At 41.3% G+C, this 26,696-nt stretch overlaps 1 protein-coding gene across 3 annotated transcripts in view; it reads right to left on the bottom strand.

The window, feature by feature from the left end:
* Positions 1–26,696, bottom strand: part of lamc3 (laminin, gamma 3) — a gene marked incomplete at its 3' end in the record, with an annotated part of 219,918 nt that overhangs the window by 76,764 nt on the left and 116,458 nt on the right. For all 3 annotated transcript variants that reach the window (XM_080420017.1, XM_080420018.1, XM_080420019.1), the window contains exons 11-12: positions 18,618–18,727; positions 12,062–12,289 (exon numbers count right to left, since the gene is read on the bottom strand). In XM_080420017.1, coding sequence (XP_080276143.1) covers positions 12,062–12,289; positions 18,618–18,727 — 338 coding nt within the window. The remainder of the gene's footprint in view (positions 1–12,061; positions 12,290–18,617; positions 18,728–26,696) is intronic.

Here is a 26,696-nt window from a genome sequence, read left to right as displayed (position 1 = left end):
GAAAACATCTGTGTCATTTTAGATTTTAGCTATACATATATATAGCATCATAAGTTTTTCAGAAAACTCTTGGTTTAGAACAGTGGTTCTCAAAAATAGCAGATGTACTTTGTGTACTTCGTGCCGCGCTGCGAGCTTGTACATCTGCTATTTTTTAACATTTAAAAAAAAAATCTTGAAAGTGTGAGAACTACTGATTTAGAGGGCATTTGTAGAATCGGCCTCAGGTCTTAACCCATTAAGACCTGGAACTTATCTGTGTCACTTTAGATTTCTATGGCTATTCAAAAATAGCAGATATACAAGCTCATAGCGCGGCACCGAGTGCCGCGCTATGAGCTTGTGGAACTGCTATTTTTGAAAAATCTTGAAAAAAAAAAATATATATTTTTTTCAAAAAACTGTTAGGATTTAGAAAATATTTTTAAGAATCGCCTCAGGTCTCGGTTAAAGGGATAATCGTTCATTAATCGTAATCGAGGCAAAACATTGAAACAGTCACGATCCCTTGAACCCAAGCATCCATAGGGTCGGGGACATTAGCCAAAAAATAATTGCCGATCTACAAGCTCGTTGTGAGGTTGTAGATCGGCTATTTTTGGCAAAGAGGTTTGGTTGTAGGCGGGAAAAAAAGCACTCAAAAGTACAGTTGCAGCTCAGGTCCAGTTTACTGAGAATGGAGGTTTTAAGTGGCCATTACAGGCTGTAGTCAGGTTTGTGGAAGACAGTGAGAGCTGTGAAGTTGACAGGCTCTCGTCTTATCTTCCAGCAGATCTATAATAAAGGCTTATATTTAGCAGCTGCTTCCACATGATATCGATGGAATTCAACCTCAGAGCTTCAGAAACATGCTCACCACCATGGTCTCCTGTTACACCTCCACCGTGTTCTATATGACTCATTCCATACTGTTCAGTGGTGTAAAGTAACTAAGTACATTTACTCAAGTACTGTACTTAAGTACAATTTTGAGTTCTTTTTTACTTTACTGGAGTATTTCCAATATTCAATACTTTAACTTCTACTCCACTACATCTCAGAGGCAAATATTACACTTTTACTCCACTACAATTATTTGAAAACTTTAGTTACTAGTTACTTTGAAGATTTTGATTATTATTACAAAACATACATTACCACTTCATTCCTATATACATTTCGGTCACTTGAAAATAGCCGATCTACAAGCTCACGATGCGACGCATTGTGAGCTTGTAAATCTGATTTTCAAAAGATTTAAAAACATTTTATACATTCGAAAACTTGTTCAACAGGACATTTCTGCATAATGAGTACTTTCTACTTTTGCTACTTGAAGTACATTTTGATGCCAATACTTTTGTACTTTTACTCAAGTAAATTTAGAATTCCGGACTTTTACTTGTAACAGAGTATTTCTACATTGCAGTATTGACACTTTTACTCAAGTAAGTACTTTTTCCACCACTACCAAAACCGTACATTTATTCTAAAAAGAAACATTTTAAAACTAGCCGATCTACCGGCTCACAAAGCTTGTAGATCGGCTATTTTCACTCCTTTTTGTGCGACACTCTTGTATAATGATGAAGTAGTAGGGCGTTAATTTACAAAAATAACCAACAAAAAAAGTTGAAATATGGAGATACAAGGTTTCTGCCCGACAGCGACATTATACTGTACTATCATACACCATGAGTGTGTGTGTGTGTGTGTGTGTGTGTGTGTGTGTGTGTGTATGTGTGTGTGTGTGTGTGTGTGTGTGTGTGTGTGTGTGTGTGTGTGTGTGTGTGTGTGTGTGTGTGTGTGTGTGTGTGTGTGTGTGTGTGTGTGTGTGTGCACACGTGTAACGCATTATGTCTCATCTTGATCTTGCAACGGATTGTATGCAGACAGATGATGTAAATCACACTTGTGTGTGTGTGTGTGTGTGTGTGTGTGTGTGTGTGTGTGTGTGTGTGTGTGTGTGTGTGTGTGTGTGTGTGTGTGTGTGTGTGCGTGCGCGTGTTTGTGTTTGTGTGCTCTCAGCAGCATGTATCTCTGTGTGTGAATGCACAGTATCAGGTGCTAACTCTATTTGCACTCCCTAAGAGGTGCTAAGATATGCTAAATGCTACAACACCCCCGACCGAATGTGAAAACCAAATCCACTTTGATCTTTAACGGGTGCATACATACAGGAAAAGCACACACACGTTTGTATTGCTATACTTGTGAGGACATCAACATTTTAGCGTACACACACACACACACACACGCACCTACCTACACACACACACACACACACACACACACACACACACACACAGCCCTGCTCAATCTCCCCCTCCCTCTGTCTCTTTCTTTCACTTTTATTTCTTTAGTATGAAAAATGAAAGCGTGTCTTTTCTCCTATTAAATTAGTCATCTCCATTTCCCTCACAAATTTTGATTTATCGGTTCCCATGGAAACCCCCACAGCCAAACAGAGAGGGTATATTAATGGCTGACATTTACCTCTGTTCTACACAAATTCATCTATCGCACACTATTAAAGGAGCACTTCACCCGTTTTCAACCTATCTGCACATAGTTGGTCCTCACCAATTGTCTCCAACAGGCCGAAGGCGTGGCGGATGTTTCATCTCTGAGTGGAACATGGAGTCCCTCAGAGGCACAGAAGCAGCAAAACCACGTGATCGCAAAAAAACAGCACGTCCACTGTGTATCAATACTGCAATGTAGAAATACTCTGTTACAAGTAAAAGTCCGGAATTCAAAATGTACTCGAGTAAAAGTACAGAAGTATTGTCATCAAAATGTACTTAAACAATTGTTTTTCTTTTTTGAGAATCACGGCCATGCAACTTGATAAGAGGCTTTCAAAGCTATCTCACCATATTTGGCTGATTGTCTCATCAATGTCTGTTGATCGTTAAACGAAAAACCTGTGGAATATTTCCAAGATAGTCTCAAATCTTTCAAGTGCCTTTGGGTTGTCTCCAAATTGATAACTTCATAGATGCGTTACTTTAAAAGCCACAATGTCTTCAGGCTTAAATGATGAGGTTAATTACTTGCCGTTTCTCTGATATTTGTCACTGTGATCATGTCTTGGGTTTACTGTGTAAATACTTATTACACTGTGTGGAAATTATTTCTCACGTTCTCCCAATGTGTTATTTCTAATTGTTTATTTGGTGTTGGTAACTCTGGGTGTTTCCTTGTTTCCTTTTTTATGTATTTGGGCATTTGTGCTCACTTGAACGTTTATTCAAATGACATGATGACGTAATGACGTACGGACCTGATTGGATCATCACCCATGTCTCTAATTAAGTGTGACTGATTAGCCAAAATGTTAGACCTTTTAGGCCGATACGCGTTGGTTATTATTGCTGCCTTTCTCAAAAGAAATCCTTAATATTTTTTTCATCAAAGACTGAGTGCCTTGGATTCCTTTTCTTTGCAAGTCTGCAGTCCACACCATTTGGGAGTTAAGCAGTACTTCTTTGAAAACCCCTTTTTTTTCTTTTTACTTCATAGATTCATTTGACAATGACATTAGTTTCTTACTTTTATAGTGCCCCGGTGGGCCGCGAGGGTATTGCTAGTGGGCCCCTAAACTATGTTGGTTCCAATAATCCAAGCCGGAACACATTCGATTGATTGATCATGAAAATAAACATGCTGCCGAATTAACCCATTGAGACCTGGAACACATCTGTGTCACCACTTTAGATTTCTTTGGCTATTCAAAACAAGGGAACCAGGAGACCTGGTACTGCCAGACCCCTAGTGGTTGAAATCTGAATGGCCGGACTTCGCATGACGTGTGTGCAGAGGAAAAGAGGGACAGGACAGGAAAAGAGGGACAGACCGACCGTCCGACAAAGCCTCATGTAGGCCGACCCCTTGGGTCTGGCAAAATTAATATACATTTGAAAATCGATAGGTTTCCCTCAATGACTTCTAAATATGTTCCACTAAATTTTATAACCTTTCTGGACCTCATTGACTCCCCTACTATGAAAAATAACTCATAAATTAATGTTCTGTGCAGAGAAACAACCTCCCCTCCCCCCCCCCCTTTTTTTTTCCCCCTCCTGTTCCCTGGTATGAATGAGTGTCTTGTCTGTTGTTTGTCCTGTCTGTTTACTTTATTACTTTTCTATGTCTCACGTTTAAACTTTACAGTGATTACTGTATCCATTTTACTGTTTGTATTGTTGTGCTGTGTATTGTTTAATTGTTGTTTTGTTTTGTTTTTGTTTTTTGTTGTGTTTTGTCGAAAAATCAGACCTCTTTGTTTTCATTTCATTGTCATGATGCCCTTGTTTATTGTCTGGAAAAAAATAATAAAGAGATTTGTAAAAAAAAAGAAAATCGATAGGTTTGAAACGATCGATCTTACGCGTTTTTTTGGGGGGGGCATTTGTAATAGCCCTACTATGCAGCCTTCATATCTATTCCTGTATTAACACATCGGGTGCCAAACACGGTCTGAACCGTGTTTGCGCAGAGTAGCGGTCCGGTGCCGAACACGGTCCAGACCGTGAAATATGTCTTTTTGTTTTTTTCGTTTTTCTCCACACGGGCGGGGCTAGAGCAGCTCTGGGAGTACCCATTGTGATCTTGAGAAGGATAGGCCAGATAGATCACCGGAAACAAAAACATGGCTCCCATCCACTTCCTGTCTATTTCCTTCTTTAAAACACCTATATCTCCGAATCTGTTTCCGGTGGGGAAAACCGGTCATGCGCGATGCGCGATCCCCCCCCATTGTAACTCGCGAGTGAAATGTTATCGTTCCAGGCTGTAGCCAGGGTCATCGCGCAACATGAATGGATGTTTTTTTTTACATGGATTTGCTCCTCGTGGAGTCTAGAGCCTTAAACAGCAAAACGCAGTCAATGGGGAGAATGCTGGCACCCAACGTAAGTTGTTATGAAAAAATGCTGGCACCCAATGTGTTAAGTAGGTCGGAGCAATGATCACAGAGTTATGGCCGTTTGAAGTTTTAAACACTGCTTGAGCACCGGTGCGCTTGTGGCCTCTGGGGCCCCAGATAGGGTCCCTGGGGGGCAGACGTGGCCCCTGGTGTGACGATTGTCCTGGTAGACCCCTGAACAGTGATTGTGGCAGGTTTTGTATGGAATCAGAATCAACTTTATTCATGGGTCTGTTGGGTTATGAGCTATATGGAGTGTGATGGCATGTGTCTTATGTGACTGGCTATGTATTTTTTTTATTGCATTGAAATACTGATGGTGTTGATGAAATGTGGAACTGGACGACCCCCCCCCGCCCTATCTTTTTTGTTTGTTTTGTTAAGGGTATGTCTATGTCTTTTGTTGTTTGTGAAAATGTTTAAATATCATAAAAAAAGATATACATATATATATATATACAGTATATATGTAAAATAACTTTATTCACAGGTTTATAGGTGTAAATAAGTGGGTGAAATTTGTTTTTGTGCAAGCTCCAATGTTTTTTGTTGTTTTCAGAAAGAATAAAAGAAAAGAAGGATCAGGGACAGGGAGAGCCAGGAGAAAACAACATAGTAAATAACAAGACCAGGAGACCTGGTTCTGCCAGACCCAGACTTCACATGACGTGTCAGCCTGTGTCTATGCCCATGTATGGACGAAAGGGGGACAGACTTTTCCTTCTATGCCCATGTATGGACAGACTTTTTTGGGGGACAGAATTTTTTTTGGCTGGGGCCGGAGGACAAAGTGACAGACTTTTTTCTGGCTGGGGCTGGAGGACAAAGTGACCATGCCCATGTATGGACGAAACAGGTACAAAGCCTCATGTAAGCCCGACCCCTTGGGTCTGGCAAAAATGCATGTCAAGGAGAGGCAAACATCTAAGTGTTGCCTTTATTATATTGCTTTATTGTTTTACTTTGTTGCCTAATTGTGTTCAAAATAAAGATGTCAATAATTATTAATTATGATGATTTGCCCAAATATGTAGTTCCACACTGATGTCATTAATTATGCTTATACTTTTGCCCAAATAAGGAGTTTTGTTTGTGTGGCTGTACCAATATAAGTGTTAGCGTGTGGAACAGCACTACATTGTTCTATAGAGACTTGAAGACTTCTCTTTCATCCACTTTGTTGTTGTTGTCCAACATGTTGCACTGGACCTTGGAACTGAACAGAGGAACAAAGAGATCCTACGATGCTGCAGCAGCGGTGGAACACAATCTGTACTCCTTTGGAGGGTACTGTAACTTGAATGACAGGGACCAGATTGCAGTGCATGTCTTCAATACAGTATCTTTGAGATGGATTCAGTTGCCTCCTGTGACAACTGGAAGAGGAGAACTTCTCCCTGAGGTTCCCTCCAACTGTGTGCTCCACACAGCTGTGCTCATAGAAGATATCGTCTACATCTGGGGGGGTGTAGTGAATTTTCAGATAAAGCAGCGTAACGACTTCATATATGTCCAGGGGTACGACTCCAACATGCTTTATGCATTTGATGTCGACACCCACAGATGGTTAAGGCCCAGTGTTTCTGGGACAGTTCCAGAGGGGAGAAGGAACCACTCAGCCTGTGTTTTGGGGAAGGTCATGTATATCTATGGAGGATACAACCAGCTTACTGGAGACACTAATGACATGTACAAGTTGGACACCACCACAATGGTCTGGTCTTTAATTAACACCACAGGCACTCCACCACCTGTTTGCTCACGTCACTCTGCCACCATCATTGGGACAAAGATGTTTGTATTTGGGGGCTATCCGGGCTACGACAACAACATCAGAGTGTTTGACACAGAGACCTACTGCTGGCTGAGCACGCCTTCTGCACAGCTTCTTCCAGAAGGACGCTGGGCTCATTCAGCCTTTACTTACAATGGAGAGCTGTACATATTTGGTGGATACAACAGTAATTTGAAGCAGAGATTCAACGTTCTGTGGAAATATAATCCAGAGACCTTCTCCTGGAAGAAGGTTGAGCCCAAGGGGAAACGCCCATTTCAGAGGAGTTGTATGTCCTGTTGCATGGTGGGAGATCGTATCATCCTCTTTAGAGGATACAGAGACAAACCCAGTGTCCTGTACATGCTAGACTTGAATCCTGGTTTGAAGATGTTATGTAAGCTAGCAGTAATTCAGTATGGTCTGGAGCAGTCAGAACTCCCACACGACATCAGGTGGGAACTGGCAGCCATGACGGCAACAGAGTAAATAATAAATCCGCCAAAGACAACCATGTTGTCTTTTGTGAATTATGAACTCAGAATGTTACCTCGTCCATCCAGACTATAGGATCAGATCAGATCCGATGGACCTAACCATCAGATGAGTTGAGTTGGAACAGGTTCTATTTACTGTACCCATGTTGTTTTTTACTATTTTACTTGTCTAGTACAGTGTTTCCCTGGATCGGCACCCATCTGTGGGTCGCAGACACATTTTTATGGGTCGCTTTTTTCAGTTTCCTAAATGTGTTAAAGGAGCTACACCATGAATTTAAAAAAAATATTTGATATTTAATATCATATGGTGTATGTCCCTCAAACCTTTTTCAAAAGGTTTGAGCCTAAATCATCACTCAGATATACTCATCCCAAGTCAATTGTCTCTGGCTTATACAGCACTTTCAGCTGCAATACCAAAACGTCCTCTTGTGCAGGGGGGGGCTACTGAGCAATTCTGTCTGTTAATAAAAACAAATATTAAAAAAAAAAGATTAAAAAAAAAAAAAAAAAAGGAAAAATTCTGCATAAAAAGAAGCATCTAAGAAAAATACAAAATCGAAAAAAAAACACTTTGAACATTTTTGAACAATTCCACCAAGTGTTTGAGGTGCCTGTTTCACCCACTTCCGGGGGGCGGAGCCAAAATCCGAGCCCGAAGCATTTGTTCGTAGACCCCCACTTAGGGGTTTCGGAGCGATTCGGGCACTTTTCATTTAACATTGGGTTTGCCATCATTAATGTTTGTGACATCATAAACATTTCCATTCTGAGATCGCCTGTTCAGACACGCCCATTCTGGAAATCCATGAAATGAGAGGGAATGACTGAATTTAAAAAAAAAAAAATGTTTTTGGGTACAAGAGACACTGGGGACCCCAAAAAATACAAAAAACCAAGAAAAAAGTGATTTTCATGGTGTAGACCCTTTAATATTAAACAAATACAAAATAAAACATTTTCAGAAATACAAAAAATATTTTTCAAAAGAACTTCACACACAAAAAAAGTCAAAAAATTCTATAAGACAATATAAAATAAGAAGAAATGAAAATAGCTAGATCTGCAATTTTAATTAGTTTGGGTCCTGGGGAGACATCACATTTCTTTTTTGGGTCTCAAGTTCAAAGGTTAGGGAACCCCTGGTCTAGAATACCGAAATTGAATGAATGCGTTTACAATTGATTTTATTTTTCTGTATATCTCTGCTACCCCGCCTGAACACACACAAAAATAATGATATATTATTAATTTAGTGTTTTAGCCCATAGGCCTTCATAAAAATAATTACAAAAATGTGCAAAAAAAACTACGACTAATCATTACATTTGAAAAAAAAGACCAGGAGACCTGGTTCTGCCAGACCCAGAATAAATTCCTAGTACTTTATAAGGACTTCGTATGACGGACTTCGTATTACGTGTCAGCCTGTGTCCCTTTTATGCCCATGTATGGAGAAGAAAGGGTCCCTTTTATACAGCCGGTCTTTTTCGCCCATGTATGGACGAAAGGGGGCAGAGCCTCATGTAGGCCGACCCTCTGGGTCTGGCAAATAGCAGATATACAAGCTCATAGCTATGAGCTTGTAGATCTGCTATTTTTAGAAAATCGTGAAAAGTTGTGCTTTTTGTGTTTTTTGCCAGACCCAGGGGGTCAGGCCTACATGAGGCTTTGTCGGTCCCCTTTTGCTATCGTTTTCGTCCATATATGGACGAAAACGTTTTCTTACATATCCCTCTTTTTGATTGGCCAAGCTTAGCGTGACGTAGTTTAGAAACCATTCAGATTTCCGGCCATTCAGATTTCAACCACTAGGGGTCTGGCAGTACCAGGTCCCCTGGTTCCCTTGTTTAAAGATTTTTTATTTATTTTTTTCAAAATTGATTTTTTTTCAAAAAACTGTTAGGATTTAGAAAACATTTTTAACCAAAATTTTTACCTCAGGTCTTAATGGGTTAAGGGGTCAGATGGGTGGGCCGCGAAAGCTTTCGAGATTTCCAAGTGGGCCCTGATCCAGAAAAGGTAAGGAACCTCAGACCTATAGACTCTTCTCCCTCCAGGCTCCCAGGCTGTGGTTTCATTGAGTCAAAGGGGCTCAGAGTCAGATTGCTCAAGTCTGGGCACAGGTGACGACCGTATATAATGACGATGTCATCGATACATTTGACCTTTAACTGTTTGACTGTCTACCGTAACTAGCTAGCCTGTTTCAGAGCCAAGCTATCTATATAACAGTAATTCTCAAACTTTTTCATTTCAAGGACCGCTAGTTTACTATGCATTGAGGTCTTACAGGCAAGTGTTGCCATGTCGGCTTATTATAAGCGACTTTGGGCTAGTTTATCTGTAAAGTCGCTTGTAAATATTGGTAGTTGCGTTTGTCTGGGCTTGTTTCTAAACTGTACTGCTTATTTATTAGCCTGGTAAACCCCCCTCCCTCCGGAAATCTCATTTGCATTTGATTTCAGGAAGGAGGTCTGGGATCGCTCAGGGAGTAAAGCTGCCCGGTCCGCTGTGTGTTAGAACCAATCAGCGGCTGCTAGGGGCGGGATCATCCAATCACCTGCCAAGTAGCTTGAAAAAATGAAAATGCCGTCTGTCATCGATTCTGCTTCAGGAGTCTCAGATGGAAGTAGGCTGTGAAACAAAATGTGTGTCGCAAGCTTCTTCCATTTGACAGAGTCAGGTTACTTATTTATAGGCTTGCTTCCAAATTGTTCTGTGCCCTCAAGGAGCATTTGTTTGCAAGAGTTTTTGAAAATAGCAGATCTACAAGCTCACATCTTCAAATAGCCGATGCATAATAGGTTCAAAGTGCTCAAGTTGCTTCTTTTGGGCTTGTTTTCCTAGACCTGGTTGCTTGTTTCTCTCACAAAACACTGCTTACGGATCCATTTGGTTCCATTTGTACACTCTAAGAGTTACCAACCATTTATGGCTGGGGACCCCTAGGACCCCAAACGATACGATACGATACGATATTTGGCTCACAACTTCAATACGATTTCGATACGATACGTACTTTTTTATTATGAAAATATATGGGGGAGAAAAAATGCAAACAAATAATTCTGTTTTTGCATTATTCAGACGCAAACTTGTAGCTTTTCAGCTACAATAGCCGTTTTGAATCCAAATAGGGCAATAGTGTGACACCTGACCCGAAAAAAACAACATGTTGTCACCCTTTTCACCTCGGGGCTGTTTGCATGCCTGATTATTATTATTGTAAAAATACGATTTTTTTTTCTTCCAAAACGATATATATCGTCACGAAAACGTATCGCGATATATCGCGGGACGATATATCGGCACACCCCTACTCAACATCGTACTTAAGTACAGTACTAAGTAAATGTAAATGTACTTAGTTACTTTACACCACTGACAACGGGTACACGGGTACTCTGATAGCGGGCACAACGGGTACAACAGGTATTGCGTAACCAGGGGCACGCATTACCAACGGGCATCGTTCACAGCGGGCATCGTTCGCCAACGGGCATCAGCAGTAGTAATGTAAAAATGGGAGAATGAATAAGAATCAATATGTTTGGGGGAAAGGAGAGACAAAACAATTACAAACACTGATAGAACTATGGATCGAGAGAGTCAGCAGAGACTTTGAGAATGTGTGGTAGAGTTCGACTTCATTAGCAGAGGGGAGGCTATAGCGAGATTATTAAAGAGGTGGTGCCATGGTTTTGCACTTTTTCTGTTTTTCATGTGTCTATGAGGTTGATAGAACTTCATTAAGACCCCTGGTGGAGTTTTTATGGTGTTTTATGTCTTCTCTGACTATTTTGAGTTTCTACCTGGAGGCTGAAACCTTGAGGGTTAAACGTGCCAATAGAGAAACAGCCCTTTAATGACACAGTAAAATTGTACCCTCCCCCTCATTATCATAACACAACAGGTGTGGGCATGAGGAGGAGGAGGGACTAGGACAGGTGGGTGATGCTAAGGTGGTGGAGGAGGTGCTAAGGTGAGAACCAGGTATACCTAATGAACTGGAGGCGTGTCCACATAAAAACATAATTTTAACAATTTCTGTACACTTTTTTGAAAAAAATCTTCCTCCTAGTATAACCATAATACCTGATGATTATGTTTTAGGGGGGGGGGGGGTCACTGAAAATCACGGCACCCCGTCTTTAAGGCGAAGGCAGACGGGCAATGACACCAGTCCTCTAATTCCAGACCTCACAGACATACACATACACATGCAAACACACACGCACGCACACACACACACACACACACACGCACAAACACGCTCCTCCTAGCTAGGTCAGATTGAGACACAAGTCTGTGGGAGAGGAGTACTGCACTGAGGGACAGTGGTTCTTAGTTTGTCATGTCAACGACCCCCAAATTGATACGTATTTGGCTGCAGACCCCAAAAATAGGATAACAATTTCATTTTTTTCCAATATATTCTGAAAATAGCAGATCTACAAGCGAACAACATATCACGTGTTGTTAGCTTGTAAATCTATAATTTTTTGTCACATACATAGATCCTGTATACATTACGCCGCGCTCGTGCAGCACATTACATTTTACCATGCTACACATTTCACGTAATGTCATGTTTCTTTTTCTAATGAACAAAATCAATAGCCAAAAACAATATGGATATCCAAACATTTTCCAAAAATGTGATTCATTCTAAACCTTTTCCCAGGCCTGGATAACAGTTTTTTTTTCTTATTTCAAAATATTTCCAGGAATTTCAAGGCCGTGGGAACCTCTACATAGTCCAATGGGACTACATAGGAAGAGGAGGAGGAGAAGAGGAAGGCGCACACGCGCGCGCACGCACGTACGCACGCACGGACACGGACACGGACATACACACGGTGTGATTTACAGTACCTGTCTCCGGGTGGCAGGGTCCGTGCTGGTGGCAGTTACAGGGCACGCACGGCGAGAGGAGCCCTCTGCCAGGCTCCTCCCTGGTGAAGCCCGCGGCGCAGCGCTCACAGTGCGGGCCCTCGAAGCCGGCGGGACAGGAGCACACCTCCACCCAGGGGGCAGGAGGCTCGGCTAAACCCGAGGACAAGGCGGCCGAGCCCAGGGTCACTCCCGACAGCTGGGAGGTGTCTGTGTGTGGAGGAGGAGGAGAACAGGGACATGTCAGGGTCATCTATCGTTTGCTGTTATGTCCAAAACTGTTCCTTTTTTATTATTATCCCATTGAGACCTGAAAAATGGAGATGTACAAGCTTGCAGTGCGGCACAAAGCGACGCACTGTGAGCTTGTATATTTGCTATTTTTAATAGCCAACGCAAAAATCTTAGCAGATTTTCAAGCTCACAACGCGTCGCAAAGAGACGCGTTGTGAGCTTGAAGATCTGCTATTTCCCCTATACTTTTGTGTGACACGCTTGTAATGTATAATGAAGAAGGTCATTAATTTACAAAAAAAATGCATAAAGGGTTGAAATACGGAGACACAAGGTTTCTGCCTGACGGTGAGGCTATACTTCTTTTCATAGAGTCAGACGGATGTATTTTCGTCATCGGTATCTGCGATTACGCAGCGGATGTGTCCACATTTTTCACCACTTTCCACTTTGCGTCCCCGTTTAAAGTATGTCGTTATTCTGTAGGTGAGCCTTTTCAAAATCTTTAAAAACTTCCAGAAATAGCAGATTTACAAGTACGGGTATTTTTTTTACATAATGTAGTGCTTAGTGGTTATATAAAATTATGTTCAGTTCACGTGTACATTTTGTGTATCAAATGTGCTCCAATTAAACATTCAAATTGAAAAGAACATTTTACACTTTTTTGACAACAAACAGTACCAGCCAAAACATCATTAATCGGTTCTCCAAAACAGCGATTGATCGGAACCCAAAAACATGGCATCTGCCGGGCTCTACTTTATATTTTTTTATCACGCGTGCATACTGTACATACAGTACTGTAGTCTACCCTCCCACACACACACACACTGTACACAGTCACCCGGGGGAATTGTTGATGTAATAAATGGATCAATCATTCCAGCAGAGGAGAAGCGCTAAAGAAACAGAAGAGGAGACGTTGGAGGAGGAGGGAGGTATGGCAGAGAGAGGTCTACTGGGGATCTGATGAATACAGAGAGAGAGGATAGATCATGTTGAACTGAATCCCTCACAAGCTTTAGTCTCTCAAAGCAAACCTACTGTATACTCCCCCTCAAGGTCCAATAGTCTGGGTGTTCTGTTCTGTTCTGAGAGCTCACTGTGTGGTGTGTGTGTGAGTGTGTGTTATAGTGTTATACAGAGATAGGTGCAGTAGTATTATATAAAAGATAGATAGGTAGGATATCCTCGACACCCAGAACCGAACAGTGGCAACAATGGTTCTCAAATCCTGAAAACCATGTTCTGAGAGCTCACTGTGGTGTGTGTGTGTGTGTGTGTGTGTGTGTGTGTGTGTGTGTGTGTGTGTGTGTGTGTGTGTGTGTGTGTGTGTGTGTGTGTGTGTGTGTGTGTGTGTGTGTGTGTGTGTGTGTGTGTGTGTGTGTGAGAGTGAGTGTGTGTGTGTGTGTGTGTGTGCTTACATTTTCCATGTAAGTATAAAAGTATCAATACCCTATATTGTAGAAATTGTCTGTTACAAGTACAAGTTTGGTATTCAAAATATACTTAAAGTACCAAAAGTAGTCATTATCATGCAGAAGGTCCCATTTAAGTTTTCAAATGCATAGAATGTATAAAAATCCTTTGAAAATAGCAGCTCAATAACAGTTCAATAGCAGCTCACAACTGAGCTTGTAGATTGGCTTGTAGATCGGCCAAAGAATATATACTGTAGGTCTGAATTGCTGTTGTACTAATAATCAAAATCTAAGTAATTAGTAACTAAAGTGTTCAAATAATTGTAGTGGAGTAAAAGTACAATAATTGGCCTTTGAGATGTAGTGGAGTAGAAGTAAAATGATTGAAAACTGGAAATACTCCAGTAAAGTTAAAATACCTAAAAATGGTACTTAAGTACAGTACTTGAGTAAATGTACTTAGTTACTTTCCACCACTTAGTGTGTATTAGTGTTATACATAGATGGATAGATGCAGTAAAGTATATAAAAGACAGATAGGTATAGATATCCTCAACACCCAGAACCTAAGACAATGGTTCTCAATCCTTGGGGCGCTACATTATATTTAATGATTTTAAAATCAATTTTTAAAAAAAGAGAGGAGCTCACAGCTGATGACCGTCTATTGATTGCCTATCATAAGATATTCATAAGATTTATTGTAGGACTGCATACAGTAATTGTCAGGCGCTAATGAATAAATTCTAACCACTGAGAGATGACGGCTTAAAAATGTAATCAACACTGGACCGGTGGTCCGTTGGGAAGTCGGTCGGACGGACTGTTCTCGAGATGAAATACAGACGTGCGTACAGAGATTCCGTGCATTTATTGTAAGATAATAATAGCCAATGGCATCAGGGTCATTAACCCAATAATAACTGGGAAAGCATCTGTGTTATTTTACATTTTAACCACTTGAACCATTATTTTACACTTTGGCTTTTAAAAAAATAGCAGATTTACACGCTCATAGCGCGTCACTTCGTGCCTCGCTATGAGCTTGTAGATCTGTAAAAAAAAAATGTGACAAATCTTAAAATATTTTTTAAAGCGAATATTTTTAACTCAAATATTTGCTTCTGGGGGTCCCCGGAACAAAATATTTTTGAGATGGCCAAATACATGTTGGCTAAGGTCCTTGACATGAAAACGTTTGAGAACCACTGATACGGTAGTTTTTCAGAAAACCGTTAGGATTTAGAAGACCTTTGTAGAATCGGCCTCATGTCTTAATGGGTTAATAAGTAAAAAAATAAAAAAACGATGATCAGATCTCTCACCCTCTCCCTCTCTCCCTCTCTCTCTGAAATGTCAGTTCCCTGTCGCTTCCATTCTGTGGATTGCCACAACGGAAGAAATGGAATTAGGGCTGAAAGTTCCATTTACAAAAGTAAACAAGGCTGAACGGAAGTTATCAGTGTTCTGTCTATCTCTCCGTTCCGTTCCGTTCCGTTCACTACCTGCCTGGGACATCATTGTTTGGCGGCTTGGCGCTGTGCAAATCTGTCTCCAACATGCCCGACCACTTCAATTCTGTCCCAACTTTCCTCAGCCGAGTTGCAGCCAGTGGTGGAAGAAGTACTCAAATTCTTTACTTAAGTAAAAGTACCAATACTGCAATATAGAAATATTCTGTTACAAGTAAAAGTCCAGAATTCAAAATGTACTTGAGTAAAAGTACAAAAGTATTACATGTAGTTAAAGTACCAAAAGTAAAAGTACTAAAATGTTTGAAAATAGCAGATCTACAAGCTCACAATGCGTCGGTGCGACGCGTTGTGAGCTTGTAGATCGGCTATTTTTCCACACGGGAGGGGCTGGAGCAGCTCTGGATTCACCCGTGGTGATTCTGAGAAGGAAAGGACAGATGGATCACTGTGTCAAAAAACATGGCTCCCATCCGCTTCCGTTCTATCTCCTTCTCTAAAACCCCTATAACTCCGAAACTTTTTACGCTGGGGAAAACGACTCATTTTGTATGCACGATCGCTCCGCCATTGTTACTCGCGTGAGAGATGTTATCGTTCCAGGCGTTAGCCAGGACCATCGGGCAAAATGGAGGCATGCTTTTTTTCACATGGAATGCACGTCGTGGAGTCTACAGTTTAAACAGCGCTGCGCAGCTCAACGGTGAGATTTCGGCACCGAACGTAATCTGTTATTATACAATGCTGGCACCCAATGTGTTAATAGAGAGAGCTTTAATCCATTTAGACCGGGAACGCATCTGTGTCATTTTAAGATTTATTTTGGCTATTCAAAAATAGCAGATATACAAGCTCATAGCGCGGCACTCGGTGCCGCACTATGAGCTTGTATGTCTGTTTTTTTTTGTTGAAAAATCGTGAACATTTGTGCAAATCTTTGAATATATATATATGTTTTTTAAAGCAAATAAAAATCAAACTAAAATCTTTGCTTCCGGGGATTCTACAAATGTCTTCTAAATCGGTAAACAGTTTTCTGAAAAACGTATGTTGCTATATGAGTGGTTCTCAAACTTGTCCATGTCAAGGACCCCCCAAAATGATATGTATTTGGCCGCGGACCCCCATCTCAAAATATGTTTTTCCAGGGACCCCCAGAAGCACAGATCGGAGTTAAAAATGTTCGTTTTAAAACATATATATAAAGATTTGCATAACTTTTCCAACATTTTTCAAAAAATAGCAGATCTACAAGCTTATAGCTTGTATAGCTGCTATTTTTGAATAGCCAAAGACATCTAAAAAAGACACCGATGCGTTCCCGGATTGAATGGCTTAATCTAACTCCGAGAGTGTGCAAATGTAAACCAAATGGACCCGGAAGGGTCCATTTGGTTTACATTTGTTACACTCTCTGAGTTATAAATGGCTAAAGTACCTCTGAGGGCTTTACTGTGGGGTGGTGGTGGTGGTGTCTGGGGGGTGGGGGGCGGGGCGGGGCGGGGGGTAGTGCACAGCTTTATGTGACTTTCATATTAGCGTCTGCGGAGCGTGCCTGCGAGCGATAAGGCACTTCTAACACTGCTTGAGAACTAATTTAAGACCTAACACAAATCATTAGCAGCTCCCTCCCCTGTGATGTGCAAAAGAGGCAGCAGCAGCACCAGCCACGTGAATTGAACCGTGTGCACTGTGTGTAGTAGAGTGTGCGTGTGTGTGTGTGTGTGTGTGTGTGTGTGTGTGTGTGTGTGTGTGTGTGTGTGTGTGTGTGTGTGTGTGTGTGTGTGTGTGTGTGTGTGTGGCTGGCTTGCTGCATGACTGTGTTCGCAAGGAAGGAGCGTGACTTACAGTTGTACGCAAGTGTTTGTTTTTGCGCAGTAAGTTGTGTTTTGCATGTCGGAAGTGACTCATTGCCAGCGAGCGATGAGTCACACACGTGTCCCCCAAATTAAAGCGGTGACCCGGGAATCCTTCTAACGAATATTTCATTTATATTTTTAACCAATCTGTACGGTAGAGTATATGTTAATAGAGTATAACTAGTACATCTGCAGCGGTTGGGGGGTCTCTCTGCTCTTCCATTCAGACAATTAGACCCTGGTAGGTGTTACAGTTGCAATTAGCTCTTGATCTCTCTTCCCACTTGCCCCCCCGTACTTCTTCTTCCCTTTCTTTTTTTCTATGGAAATAACAAAAACTTTTTTACTTCTGTAAACCTGTGATGCGACAATAAAGCTGATTCTGAAGGATAAAGAGGACAACACTGATATTGGAGGATTTTAAGTACTAGTTGGTAACATCTACAGTATGATTATGCAACAATAGAATAAAAAAAGAAAGAAAGACGAGAGAGAGAGAGAGAGAGAGAGAGAGATTAAAGGAAATATCTCTGTTATCGTGCTGTCTTCCAAGAGATAATCTACACAGTAAAATCCTCAGTTTGAATGTATTCATTCATAACTCAAAGAGAGTGTACACATGCAACAGAAAGGACCCTTGCTGGTCCACTGAGGATGTTATACTGAGTGTTGTTAATAATAGCAGACGAGTCAAGATAAGATAGGGATCACATGGCCTGCCTAAAGTGGGTCAATCATGCTTAACATGACACGCAAATGAGTGGGAGTTGAAACAGCTCAAACAGAATGAGTTATATCATTAGTATTAGACATTCATGGGAGACGAATGTCTGGCAGACACACACTGTGAGCTAATGCACACGACATGCCAGACACATGCTGCCATGCAGCGCGGTGTAAAGTAACTAAGTACATGTACTCAAGTACTGTACTTGAGTACAATTTTGAGGTATTTTTTACTTTCTTCAGTATTTACAATTTTCCGTACTTTCACTTCTACCCCATTACATTTCAGGCAGGCAAATATTGTACTTTTTACTTTTTCCACTACGATTATTTGAAAACTTTGGTCACAAGTTACTTTGTAGATTTTGATTATTATTACAAAACCACTTCAGATCTATATTATATATACTTTGGACATTTGAAAATAGCCGATCTACAAGCTCACGACGCAACGCGTTGTGAGCTTGTAGATCTGCTATTCTCAAAGGATTTTTATACATTTTCAAACTTGTGAAATGAGACCTTCTGCATAATGAGTCCTTTTACTTTTAGTTCTTTAAGTAAATTTCGATGCCAATGCTTTCGTACTTTCATTTTGAATACCGAACTCGCACTTGTAACAGACTATTTCTACAATAGGGTATTGATACTTTTACTTAAGTAAAACATTTGTATACGTCTTTCATCACTGAACATACGGTAATATGCAGACCCTCCCCCCCCCCCCAACACAGACACACATGACACACACACACACACACACACACACACACACACACACACACACACACACACACACACACACACACACACACACACTTACAGTTGTGTCCTCCCGCGTTGCTGATGGTGAGTGCTGTCAGGTTGTAGAGGAGATGCTGCAAGTCAAAGGTAGACAGCGAGGGCCTTAATCTCCTGTCCCCTTCATCAAGCCTGGAGGTAAAGACACATCAACATAACACATGCAAATATTATGTCAGCTTATCTTTTTAATGCATGAATTTATTCAGACGAGGGTGTGATCGCATGCAACGCGTCTCCATATCAAACTAAAAAGAACAGAGTCTGCACACACTGGATCAAGCTCCAAAGGCTTACTTTACCCACATGAGATTTAGATAAATTAACACATTTTGCTGGGGACCCCCTGGAACCCCCTCAAGGACCACTGCACCAGCCAATGTGCTTAAAGGACAAGACAATAAATCTAAAATAATGTCTCCATTGATTAGAAATTGATCATTCAAAATATGCTCCTCATTGACTTACACTGTACGGTAAAACCGCAAAGTCACTCTTTTAGCACATAAACAAACACAAACCAAGTTGATTCAGACAATATTAGAACATCACCAAACCCACTACTGTTTGTTTTTTAATAAAAATGTTAACTTCTTGTTGATTTTTGCTATTTTTATTAGGAAGAAAACCCGGGGGTCCAGGTCTTCAAATAGTAAAATCAACAGGAAGATAACATTTTTATATATAAAAAAAACAGTACTGGGTTTTGGTGATGTTCAATATTGTCTGAATCAACTTGGTTTGTGTTTGTGCTAAAAGAGTGACTTTGAGAGCTGTTTCAGCGTAATATGTAAGTCAATGAGGAGCATTATTTTTGAATTATTAATGTCTAATCAATGGAGCAATTATTTTAGATTTCTTGTCCACCTTTGGAGTTACATTATGGCAAGGTAACTACACAACCCAAACCTCTACCAAAGTGGTCTTGTCCTTTAAGACCTGGAACGCATCTGTGTCACTTAAGATTGCTTTGGCTATTCAAAAATAGCAGATATACAAGCTCATGGCGTGGCACCGAGTGCCGCGCCATGAGCTTGTAGATCTGCTATTTTTTGAAAAATCGTGAAAACATATTTTTTATATTTTTTTCAAAATGTTAGGATTTAGAAAACATTTTTAGAATCGGCCTCAGGTCTTAATGGGTTAAGTGTATATCCTTCATGTCAATGATAACATTTCAAACTGTGCGTGCGTGCGTGGCTGCGTGCGTGCCTGCCTACGAACGGGTGCATATGCCCAGCTCTGGTGGGCCACTTGTCTCAGCCATAGCCCCCCGCTGTGCGGACGGTGCTCGTTCTCTTGGCTTTGACATGCAGGCAAACTAATAAAAGGGAGGCAATTACAAAGCAGGCCCTCAAAGCCATGGTAATGGAGCTGCTCGGACAGCGATAAGCAGGAGTGTGTGTGTGTGTGTGTGTGTGTGTGTGTGTGTGTGTGTGTGTGTGTGTGCGTGAAAGTGAACAAACTCCCCAGCAGTGTCCCCGTAGAGCGGGCCGTGTCCCTTCTAATCAGCATGGAGCAGAGCAACCAGAATTAAGCCTGCTCCACCGAGGATGAGAGGCGATCAACAGGGGAGAACTAGACCAGCGGATCACATGGGGCCAACGCACATGCATGTCCAAAAGCACGCACAAACGCACACGCACAGCACATTATGCATGTGACTGCACAGTTCACAGGATTAGGGTTAGAGCCTTAACCACTTAAACCCTATATACTCCCACAGGAATCTATACTTGGTCTGCTCTTTTTCCCCCCCCCCCCCTCTCTCCACGAAATCTCTAGGGACGCTATAGAGTACAAAAGTCCTGACGTCACTCGTTCATCCCCTGGCTCGTAAAGTAATTTCTCGATGGAGAATAACATTGGGTCATCTTATAATCGTCTCATATAAGAATTGTGGTCCAAAAATTAAACAAACTGTCTCGGCGATATTGTCAGGGAGGAGGTTCTGTATCGTTTATGATAGTCAGTCACTTATATTTGATAGAGTCTGTTTCTGGCCAAAATGTAACTAATTCGGCAGAAGTAACTTCACCGTCAGTTGATGCTTCATATCCATATGAGTCAAACCGCCGCGATCATTTGTTTATTTTTGTAACCCGGTTCTTATTTAACGCGATATTAAAGACGTCTATGGAATTCAGAATGGGGGTGGAAAACCAGGTAGGATGTGTAAATTACGTCAGACTTCGGTGCTCTATAGCCTACAGTAGGTTGCACATGGTTAAACACGAGCCAGGTAAGACACGGAATGGCAGACCAAGAGGCGAGACTAAATGGAAACCCTCCCTGACTACCTGTAACTTAGTTTGCACACACCTCAGGAGACGCCAAAGTGTTTGAAAACGCTGTAGGGTGCATACCAGGCGTCTAGGTGGCGGTGAGACGCGCTGCCAGAAAGAACCAGTCAACGGCAACGCATGCGTAGAACCACTTCCGTTCTACTTCCTATCACAGCTGTTTGTTTATCAATGTAATAGCATACGCGGGCGTGAGCCGACTTGAGCCATGACGTCGCGCTTTTTTCCATTTCCCACGTATTGCATCTTTACACGTCGCGAGGCAGAGCGTTTTCAAAGATTTCCACTCTGGAAGGGGGTTTCACTTTGTTGCCGTTTCAACCCCCGGAAAAGGCAGTTGTCGCCTAAACGGAAGGCACATCTGATATTTTATTTTATTTCTCTCTCTCAGCTAAGGGGTCCTTGGCCTGAAAAATGTTGAACACCCCTGAAATAGAGCATTCATTTACGAAAAAAAAACATTACAAAAAACTACCAAATATGGAGATACAAGGTTTCTGCCCGACAGCGACAATATGCAGCCAGTCAAGAGACAAGTGGGATATAGGTCCCAGAACGTGCTTCCGCTCTTGTTTATTTATGCTTCTCTAAATGTATTTGACAAGTACTTGGAAATACCACAAAATAATTAACCACACACAAAATCCTTCCGTTCGTATGTGGGGGTCTAAAATTGTCATGAATCTCACTTATGTCATTGCGTAACATAACATAGCATTCATGTAGCCACCCCGCACACCATCACACACACACACACACGTTTGTAGAGGACATTTTTAGCACGGCATGGCTGAAAGTGGCAGGAAAATGTACAAGTCTACCAATCTACAAGTTCACAACGCGTTGCAGTGCGACTTGTTGTCAGTGGTGGAAAGTAACTAAGTACATTTACTTAAGTACTGTACTTAAGTACAATTTTGAGGTATTTGTACTTTACTTGAGTATTTCCTATTTCCAATACTTTTACTCCACTACATCTCAGAGGAAAATATTGTACTTTTACTCCACTACAATTATTTGAAAACTTTAGTTACTAGTTACTTTTCAGATATAAACTATGATATTATGAAACATTAACCACTTCAGCCCTATTCTATACCTAGGCTATTTGAAAATAGCCGATCTACAAGCTCACAACGAGTCGCATCGCAACGCGTTGTGAGCTTGTAGATCTGCTATTTTCAAAAAATTTTGTACTTTTGCTTTTGGTACTTTAAGTACATTTTGATACCAATATTTTTGTACTTTTACACAAGTAAATGTTGAATTCAGGACTTTTACTTGTAACACAGTATTTCTACAATGCAGTCTTGATACTTTTACTAAAGTAAGAAATGTGAGTACTTTTTCCACCACTGGTATACTGGCAAAAATAATATACTGACAAAGGTCGAAATGGCGTATCTGCTGTTTGTCGCAAATACAAACTTTCAAGCATTCAAAAAGTGAGTTGAGACGAGTCCCCGCAATGTTTTCATGATTCTGTTCTTACAGTTTGGCTCAGTACCAAGAGACGGAGGATGTGCGTTATTTTTTCTTTAAATGTCTAGGACAGGGATGTCAAACATACGGCCCGCGGGCCGGATCAGGCCCGCTAACTAGTTTAATCCGGCCCGCGAGATGATTTTGCAAAACATAAAAAAAATAAAAAAAAAGATTTTTTTTTTTTTTTTTTTTTTTTGCCAAAAATGTTTTAATAGTTTTTTGGCCAAGTCTACACCTGCAACCACACGTAACTTCCACTTTCCTCTTCTTCTTCCTCGTCTTTGTATTGGTATTGTTTGTGTTGGAGCGCCTCAGTGCGGCTGCAGAGTTCATGTGCAACCTCTTCCAGAGAGAGATAGAGACACTAGAAACTCTGCTGGAGACACAAAACAAACTGTGTAGACTTGGCCCTTTGAAATAAAATGTATTTTGGCACTTTTTTTTAACAATTTTTTTTTTCTTAACGGTAATCGATTAATTAATCGGTAAGGCCTAACGGTAAACGGTTAATAAAATGTCTCCATTTGGCCATCCCTATTTGTGAAGTTTACATTTTCAGAATGTGCTTGTACTAACTAAGACTAAGTAAAGTAAACAAAGAAAACTATCTGAAGTTGTTGTTATTGTTATTATTAGTTATTATGCCATGATTTTACCGGTCCGGTACCGGTCCGGCCCTCTGGCCCTCTGGCCCTCCTCCATGTGGCCCCTGAGCTAAAATGAGTTTGCCATCCCTGGTCTAGGACCTCACAATGTCTATTCTTCAAATTCTGCTATACTTGGGGACATTTTGGGCCTCACAAGTATAGTAATACAACCACACACACACACACACACACACACACACACACACACACACACACACACACACACACACACACACACCAAGCTTTATCCAGCCACCCTCATACTTGCACACACACTTACTCGCGCGCACACGCACACACGTGCACAGAGCGTTCAGGCCCATCAACATCTTATTGTGATTCATCTGGTGAGGTTGGACATCCACCATGGAGAGAGGCTTTGGCAGAAGCAATTAAAATCCTTTCACACTGTTCCTCAGCACAGAGCTCCCAGAATATAGCTGTTTGTGAGAGGAGGAAGAGCCTGGCAAATAGTGTGTGTGTGTGTGTGTGTGTGTGTGTGTGTGTGTGTGTGTGTGTGTGTGTGTGTGTGTGTGTGTGTGTGTGTGTGTGTGTGTGTGTGTGTGCGCGAATGTGCAGTGGTGGAAAAAACGTATTCACAATTTTTACTTCAGTAAAAGTATCAATACTGCAATGTAGAAGCACTCCGTTACAAGTAAAAGTCCGGCATTCAAAATTTACTTGAGTAAAAGTACAAAAGCATTGGTATGAACATGTACTTAAAGTACCAAAAGTAGAAAGTACTCATTACGCAGAATGTCCCATTTCACAAGTTTTCAAATGTGTAAAATGAAAATAGCCCATGTACAAACTCACAATGCGTCGCATCCCACACATTTATGAATCCAATTACAGTCAAACAGTATGGAGTATCAGAACCCTGTTTGATGCTCATTGTCACATGACTCACGACACCATTTCTACCTAATTTGGTTTTTTTTTAAAAGAAGAAAAACCTGATATCTGATGCAAAGTGTTTGTGAAGGGGGGTGTAGGGGGTGGATCATGTCCTGAAGGTCAGGAGGCGACGTGACCTTGACTGCCTTGTAGGTCGTCCCCCAGTGTTTTGAACTGGATGAAGCGTCCTTGAGCAAGGCACTGAAGCCCTAACTGCTGCAGATAAGCAGGTTTGTTAAGTAAATTATTTTGGTATTTTTACTTTCCTAGAGTATTTCCAATTTTCAGTACTTTTACTTCTACTCCACTACATCTCAGAGGCAAATGTTATACTTTTACTCCACTACAATTATTTTCAAACTTTAGTTACTAATTACTTTGCAGATATAAATGATTATATTACATAATGGTGGTTAACATACATTAACCACCTCAGCCCTATTTTATACCTAGGCTATTTGAAAATAGCAGATCTGCTATTTTCAAAAAATGTTGTACTTTTACTTTTGGTACTTTAAGTACATTTTGGTACCAATACTTTTGTACTTTTACTCAAGTGAATTTTGAATTCCGGACTTTTACTTGTAACAAAGTATTTCTACATGGCGGTATTGATACTTGTACTTAAAGTTATACATTGCAAGTCCACAAATAACGATTTTTAGCAGCCTCTGCTGGTCATTACCGTCACTGCAAGCCGTTTGTTTATTCCTCTGTTACCCAGAATTCCATTTGTTTTCACCGGAAGACGGAAGCGTTTCAAAAAGCGTTCTTTTAATTGTTTTATACTATCTGTGGATCGTTTCTCTTAGCCAGTGGAGCTTTAGTTACCGTGAGCTGTGTTTTCTTTTTTTCGATCTTCAAATCATACAATCTCTTAAAATCAGCGTGAGTTTCCTTTTTGTTATTAGCGCGGTAGTTCCAGGCCAAACAGGAAACCGGTGCGGTAGTTCCTGGCCAAACAGGAAACCGGTGCCTTTCCGCTTCCGTTTTCCGGCTACATGACGTCATTTTCGCGGGAAAGACACCCCTATCACCGTTCAATAGAAAATATATGTATAAAAGTCTTTCGGGGGTGAAATTCATGGAGTGGGTGTTGTGAAACTTTTGCCACTCACAAAAGATATACAATTTAACTTTAGTTTTGTTGAAAAAGTTACCTAGTATTACTTTAAGTAAGAAATGTGAGTACCTTTACCACCACTGCACCCAGTTGATGGTGCTCAGGCGGTCATGTTGAGCACACGAGGGGAAGCATGTTGGTGTCTTGCTCAGGGACACCATGTGGGCCGGGGGGGGTCGAACCACTGACCTTCTCATTCCCAGGCAGCATGCAACGACATAACCGTACATATACTGTACAAGTGTACATGGTGCCAAGAGAACCAACGTTCCGCTCTCAATGTCAACAAGACAAAGGAGCTGATGGTGGACTTCAGGAGGCCGGGGAGAGACGTACGATGGCACCGCAGTGGAGATGGGACACACACACACACACACACACACACACACACACACACACACACACACACACACACACACACACACACACACACACACACACACACACACACACACACACACACACACACACACACACACACACACACACACACACACACACACACACGGTTATAAAAAGGGCTCAGCAATGCCTCTACTCTCTCTCTGCTGCCTGAATAAATTCAACCTCAGGGCATTCTATATACAACAGCACCACCCTGACGAGCTGTGTCACCGCCTTGGTACGGGCGCTTGCACCGCCCTCCACCGGCACAAAGCACAGAGGGTGGTGAGGACTCGGAGGACGTCCCATGCAGCACATCGTATATTATAGGGGCAGTGGTGGGCAACTTTGAGGATGGAGAGGGCCACTACATTTCCACACTGACTCCAGAGGGCCACATTGAATATACTGTCGGGCGTATACCTCTTATGTCTAACTTTTTTCGTAAATGAATGCCGTACTTCGCCATTCTATGTCACACAAAAGTAGCAAAAATAGCAGATCTACAAGCTCAAAACGCGTCGCAGTGCGACAAGCTTGTAGATCTGCTAGTTTTGCTATTTTGGAATTGGAATCCAGATATATATTTTTTGTGCTATTTTTTAATTGAAATCCTGAAAAGTCACTTTTTTAAAAATTCAAATGCATTTAGTTATACTTATGTTAACTTTATGAACTCAAATACAAATACATTGGACATAAAAAAGACAATAGAATTTTAATACTAGTCATTAAGCTACTAATACAGACTGTTATTAACACATTCCATGCCAGAGTTTAATCTCATAATGTACTCACCAGTGCCAGCGTTTTATTGTTGTTTTTTTGTTTTTTTCATGTCGCCACAGACCTCGCTAAATAAGTTAAAAGTGCGCGTTCATTTGGTTCTAAACACACAGCGGATCTGTGAGAAACGGCCAGCGAAAACAGTTTCCAAATGCGAGCCGCCATCTTGAAGATACAGCCGATCAACGCTAAACAGTGATCAGCGAGGAGAAAAACAACAACCGAGAAAATCGAGTTTTAAACAGGATCCCAGACAGGAAGTGGATACGATCGAAAAAAACGGAACCCGAATAATTCTGTTTCCGACCGGAAACCGGAAACGGAAATGGATCAAAAAAATTCGGAAAGTGCACCTGGGGCAATTTCAATGGGAATCGGCGGTTCGCGTAGATCTACGCGACTGGCACGCTGCGGCTTTAAATAGGTTCGCGTAGATCTACGCGACTGGCATGCAATGTGTTAAAGCGGGTCACGTT

The sequence above is a fragment of the Gymnoscopelus braueri genome, assembly GCF_963280865.1.
Source record: "Gymnoscopelus braueri genome assembly, chromosome: 22".
Classification (NCBI taxonomy): domain Eukaryota; kingdom Metazoa; phylum Chordata; class Actinopteri; order Myctophiformes; family Myctophidae; genus Gymnoscopelus; species Gymnoscopelus braueri.
This window is presented reverse-complemented; position numbering and strand designations above follow the sequence as displayed.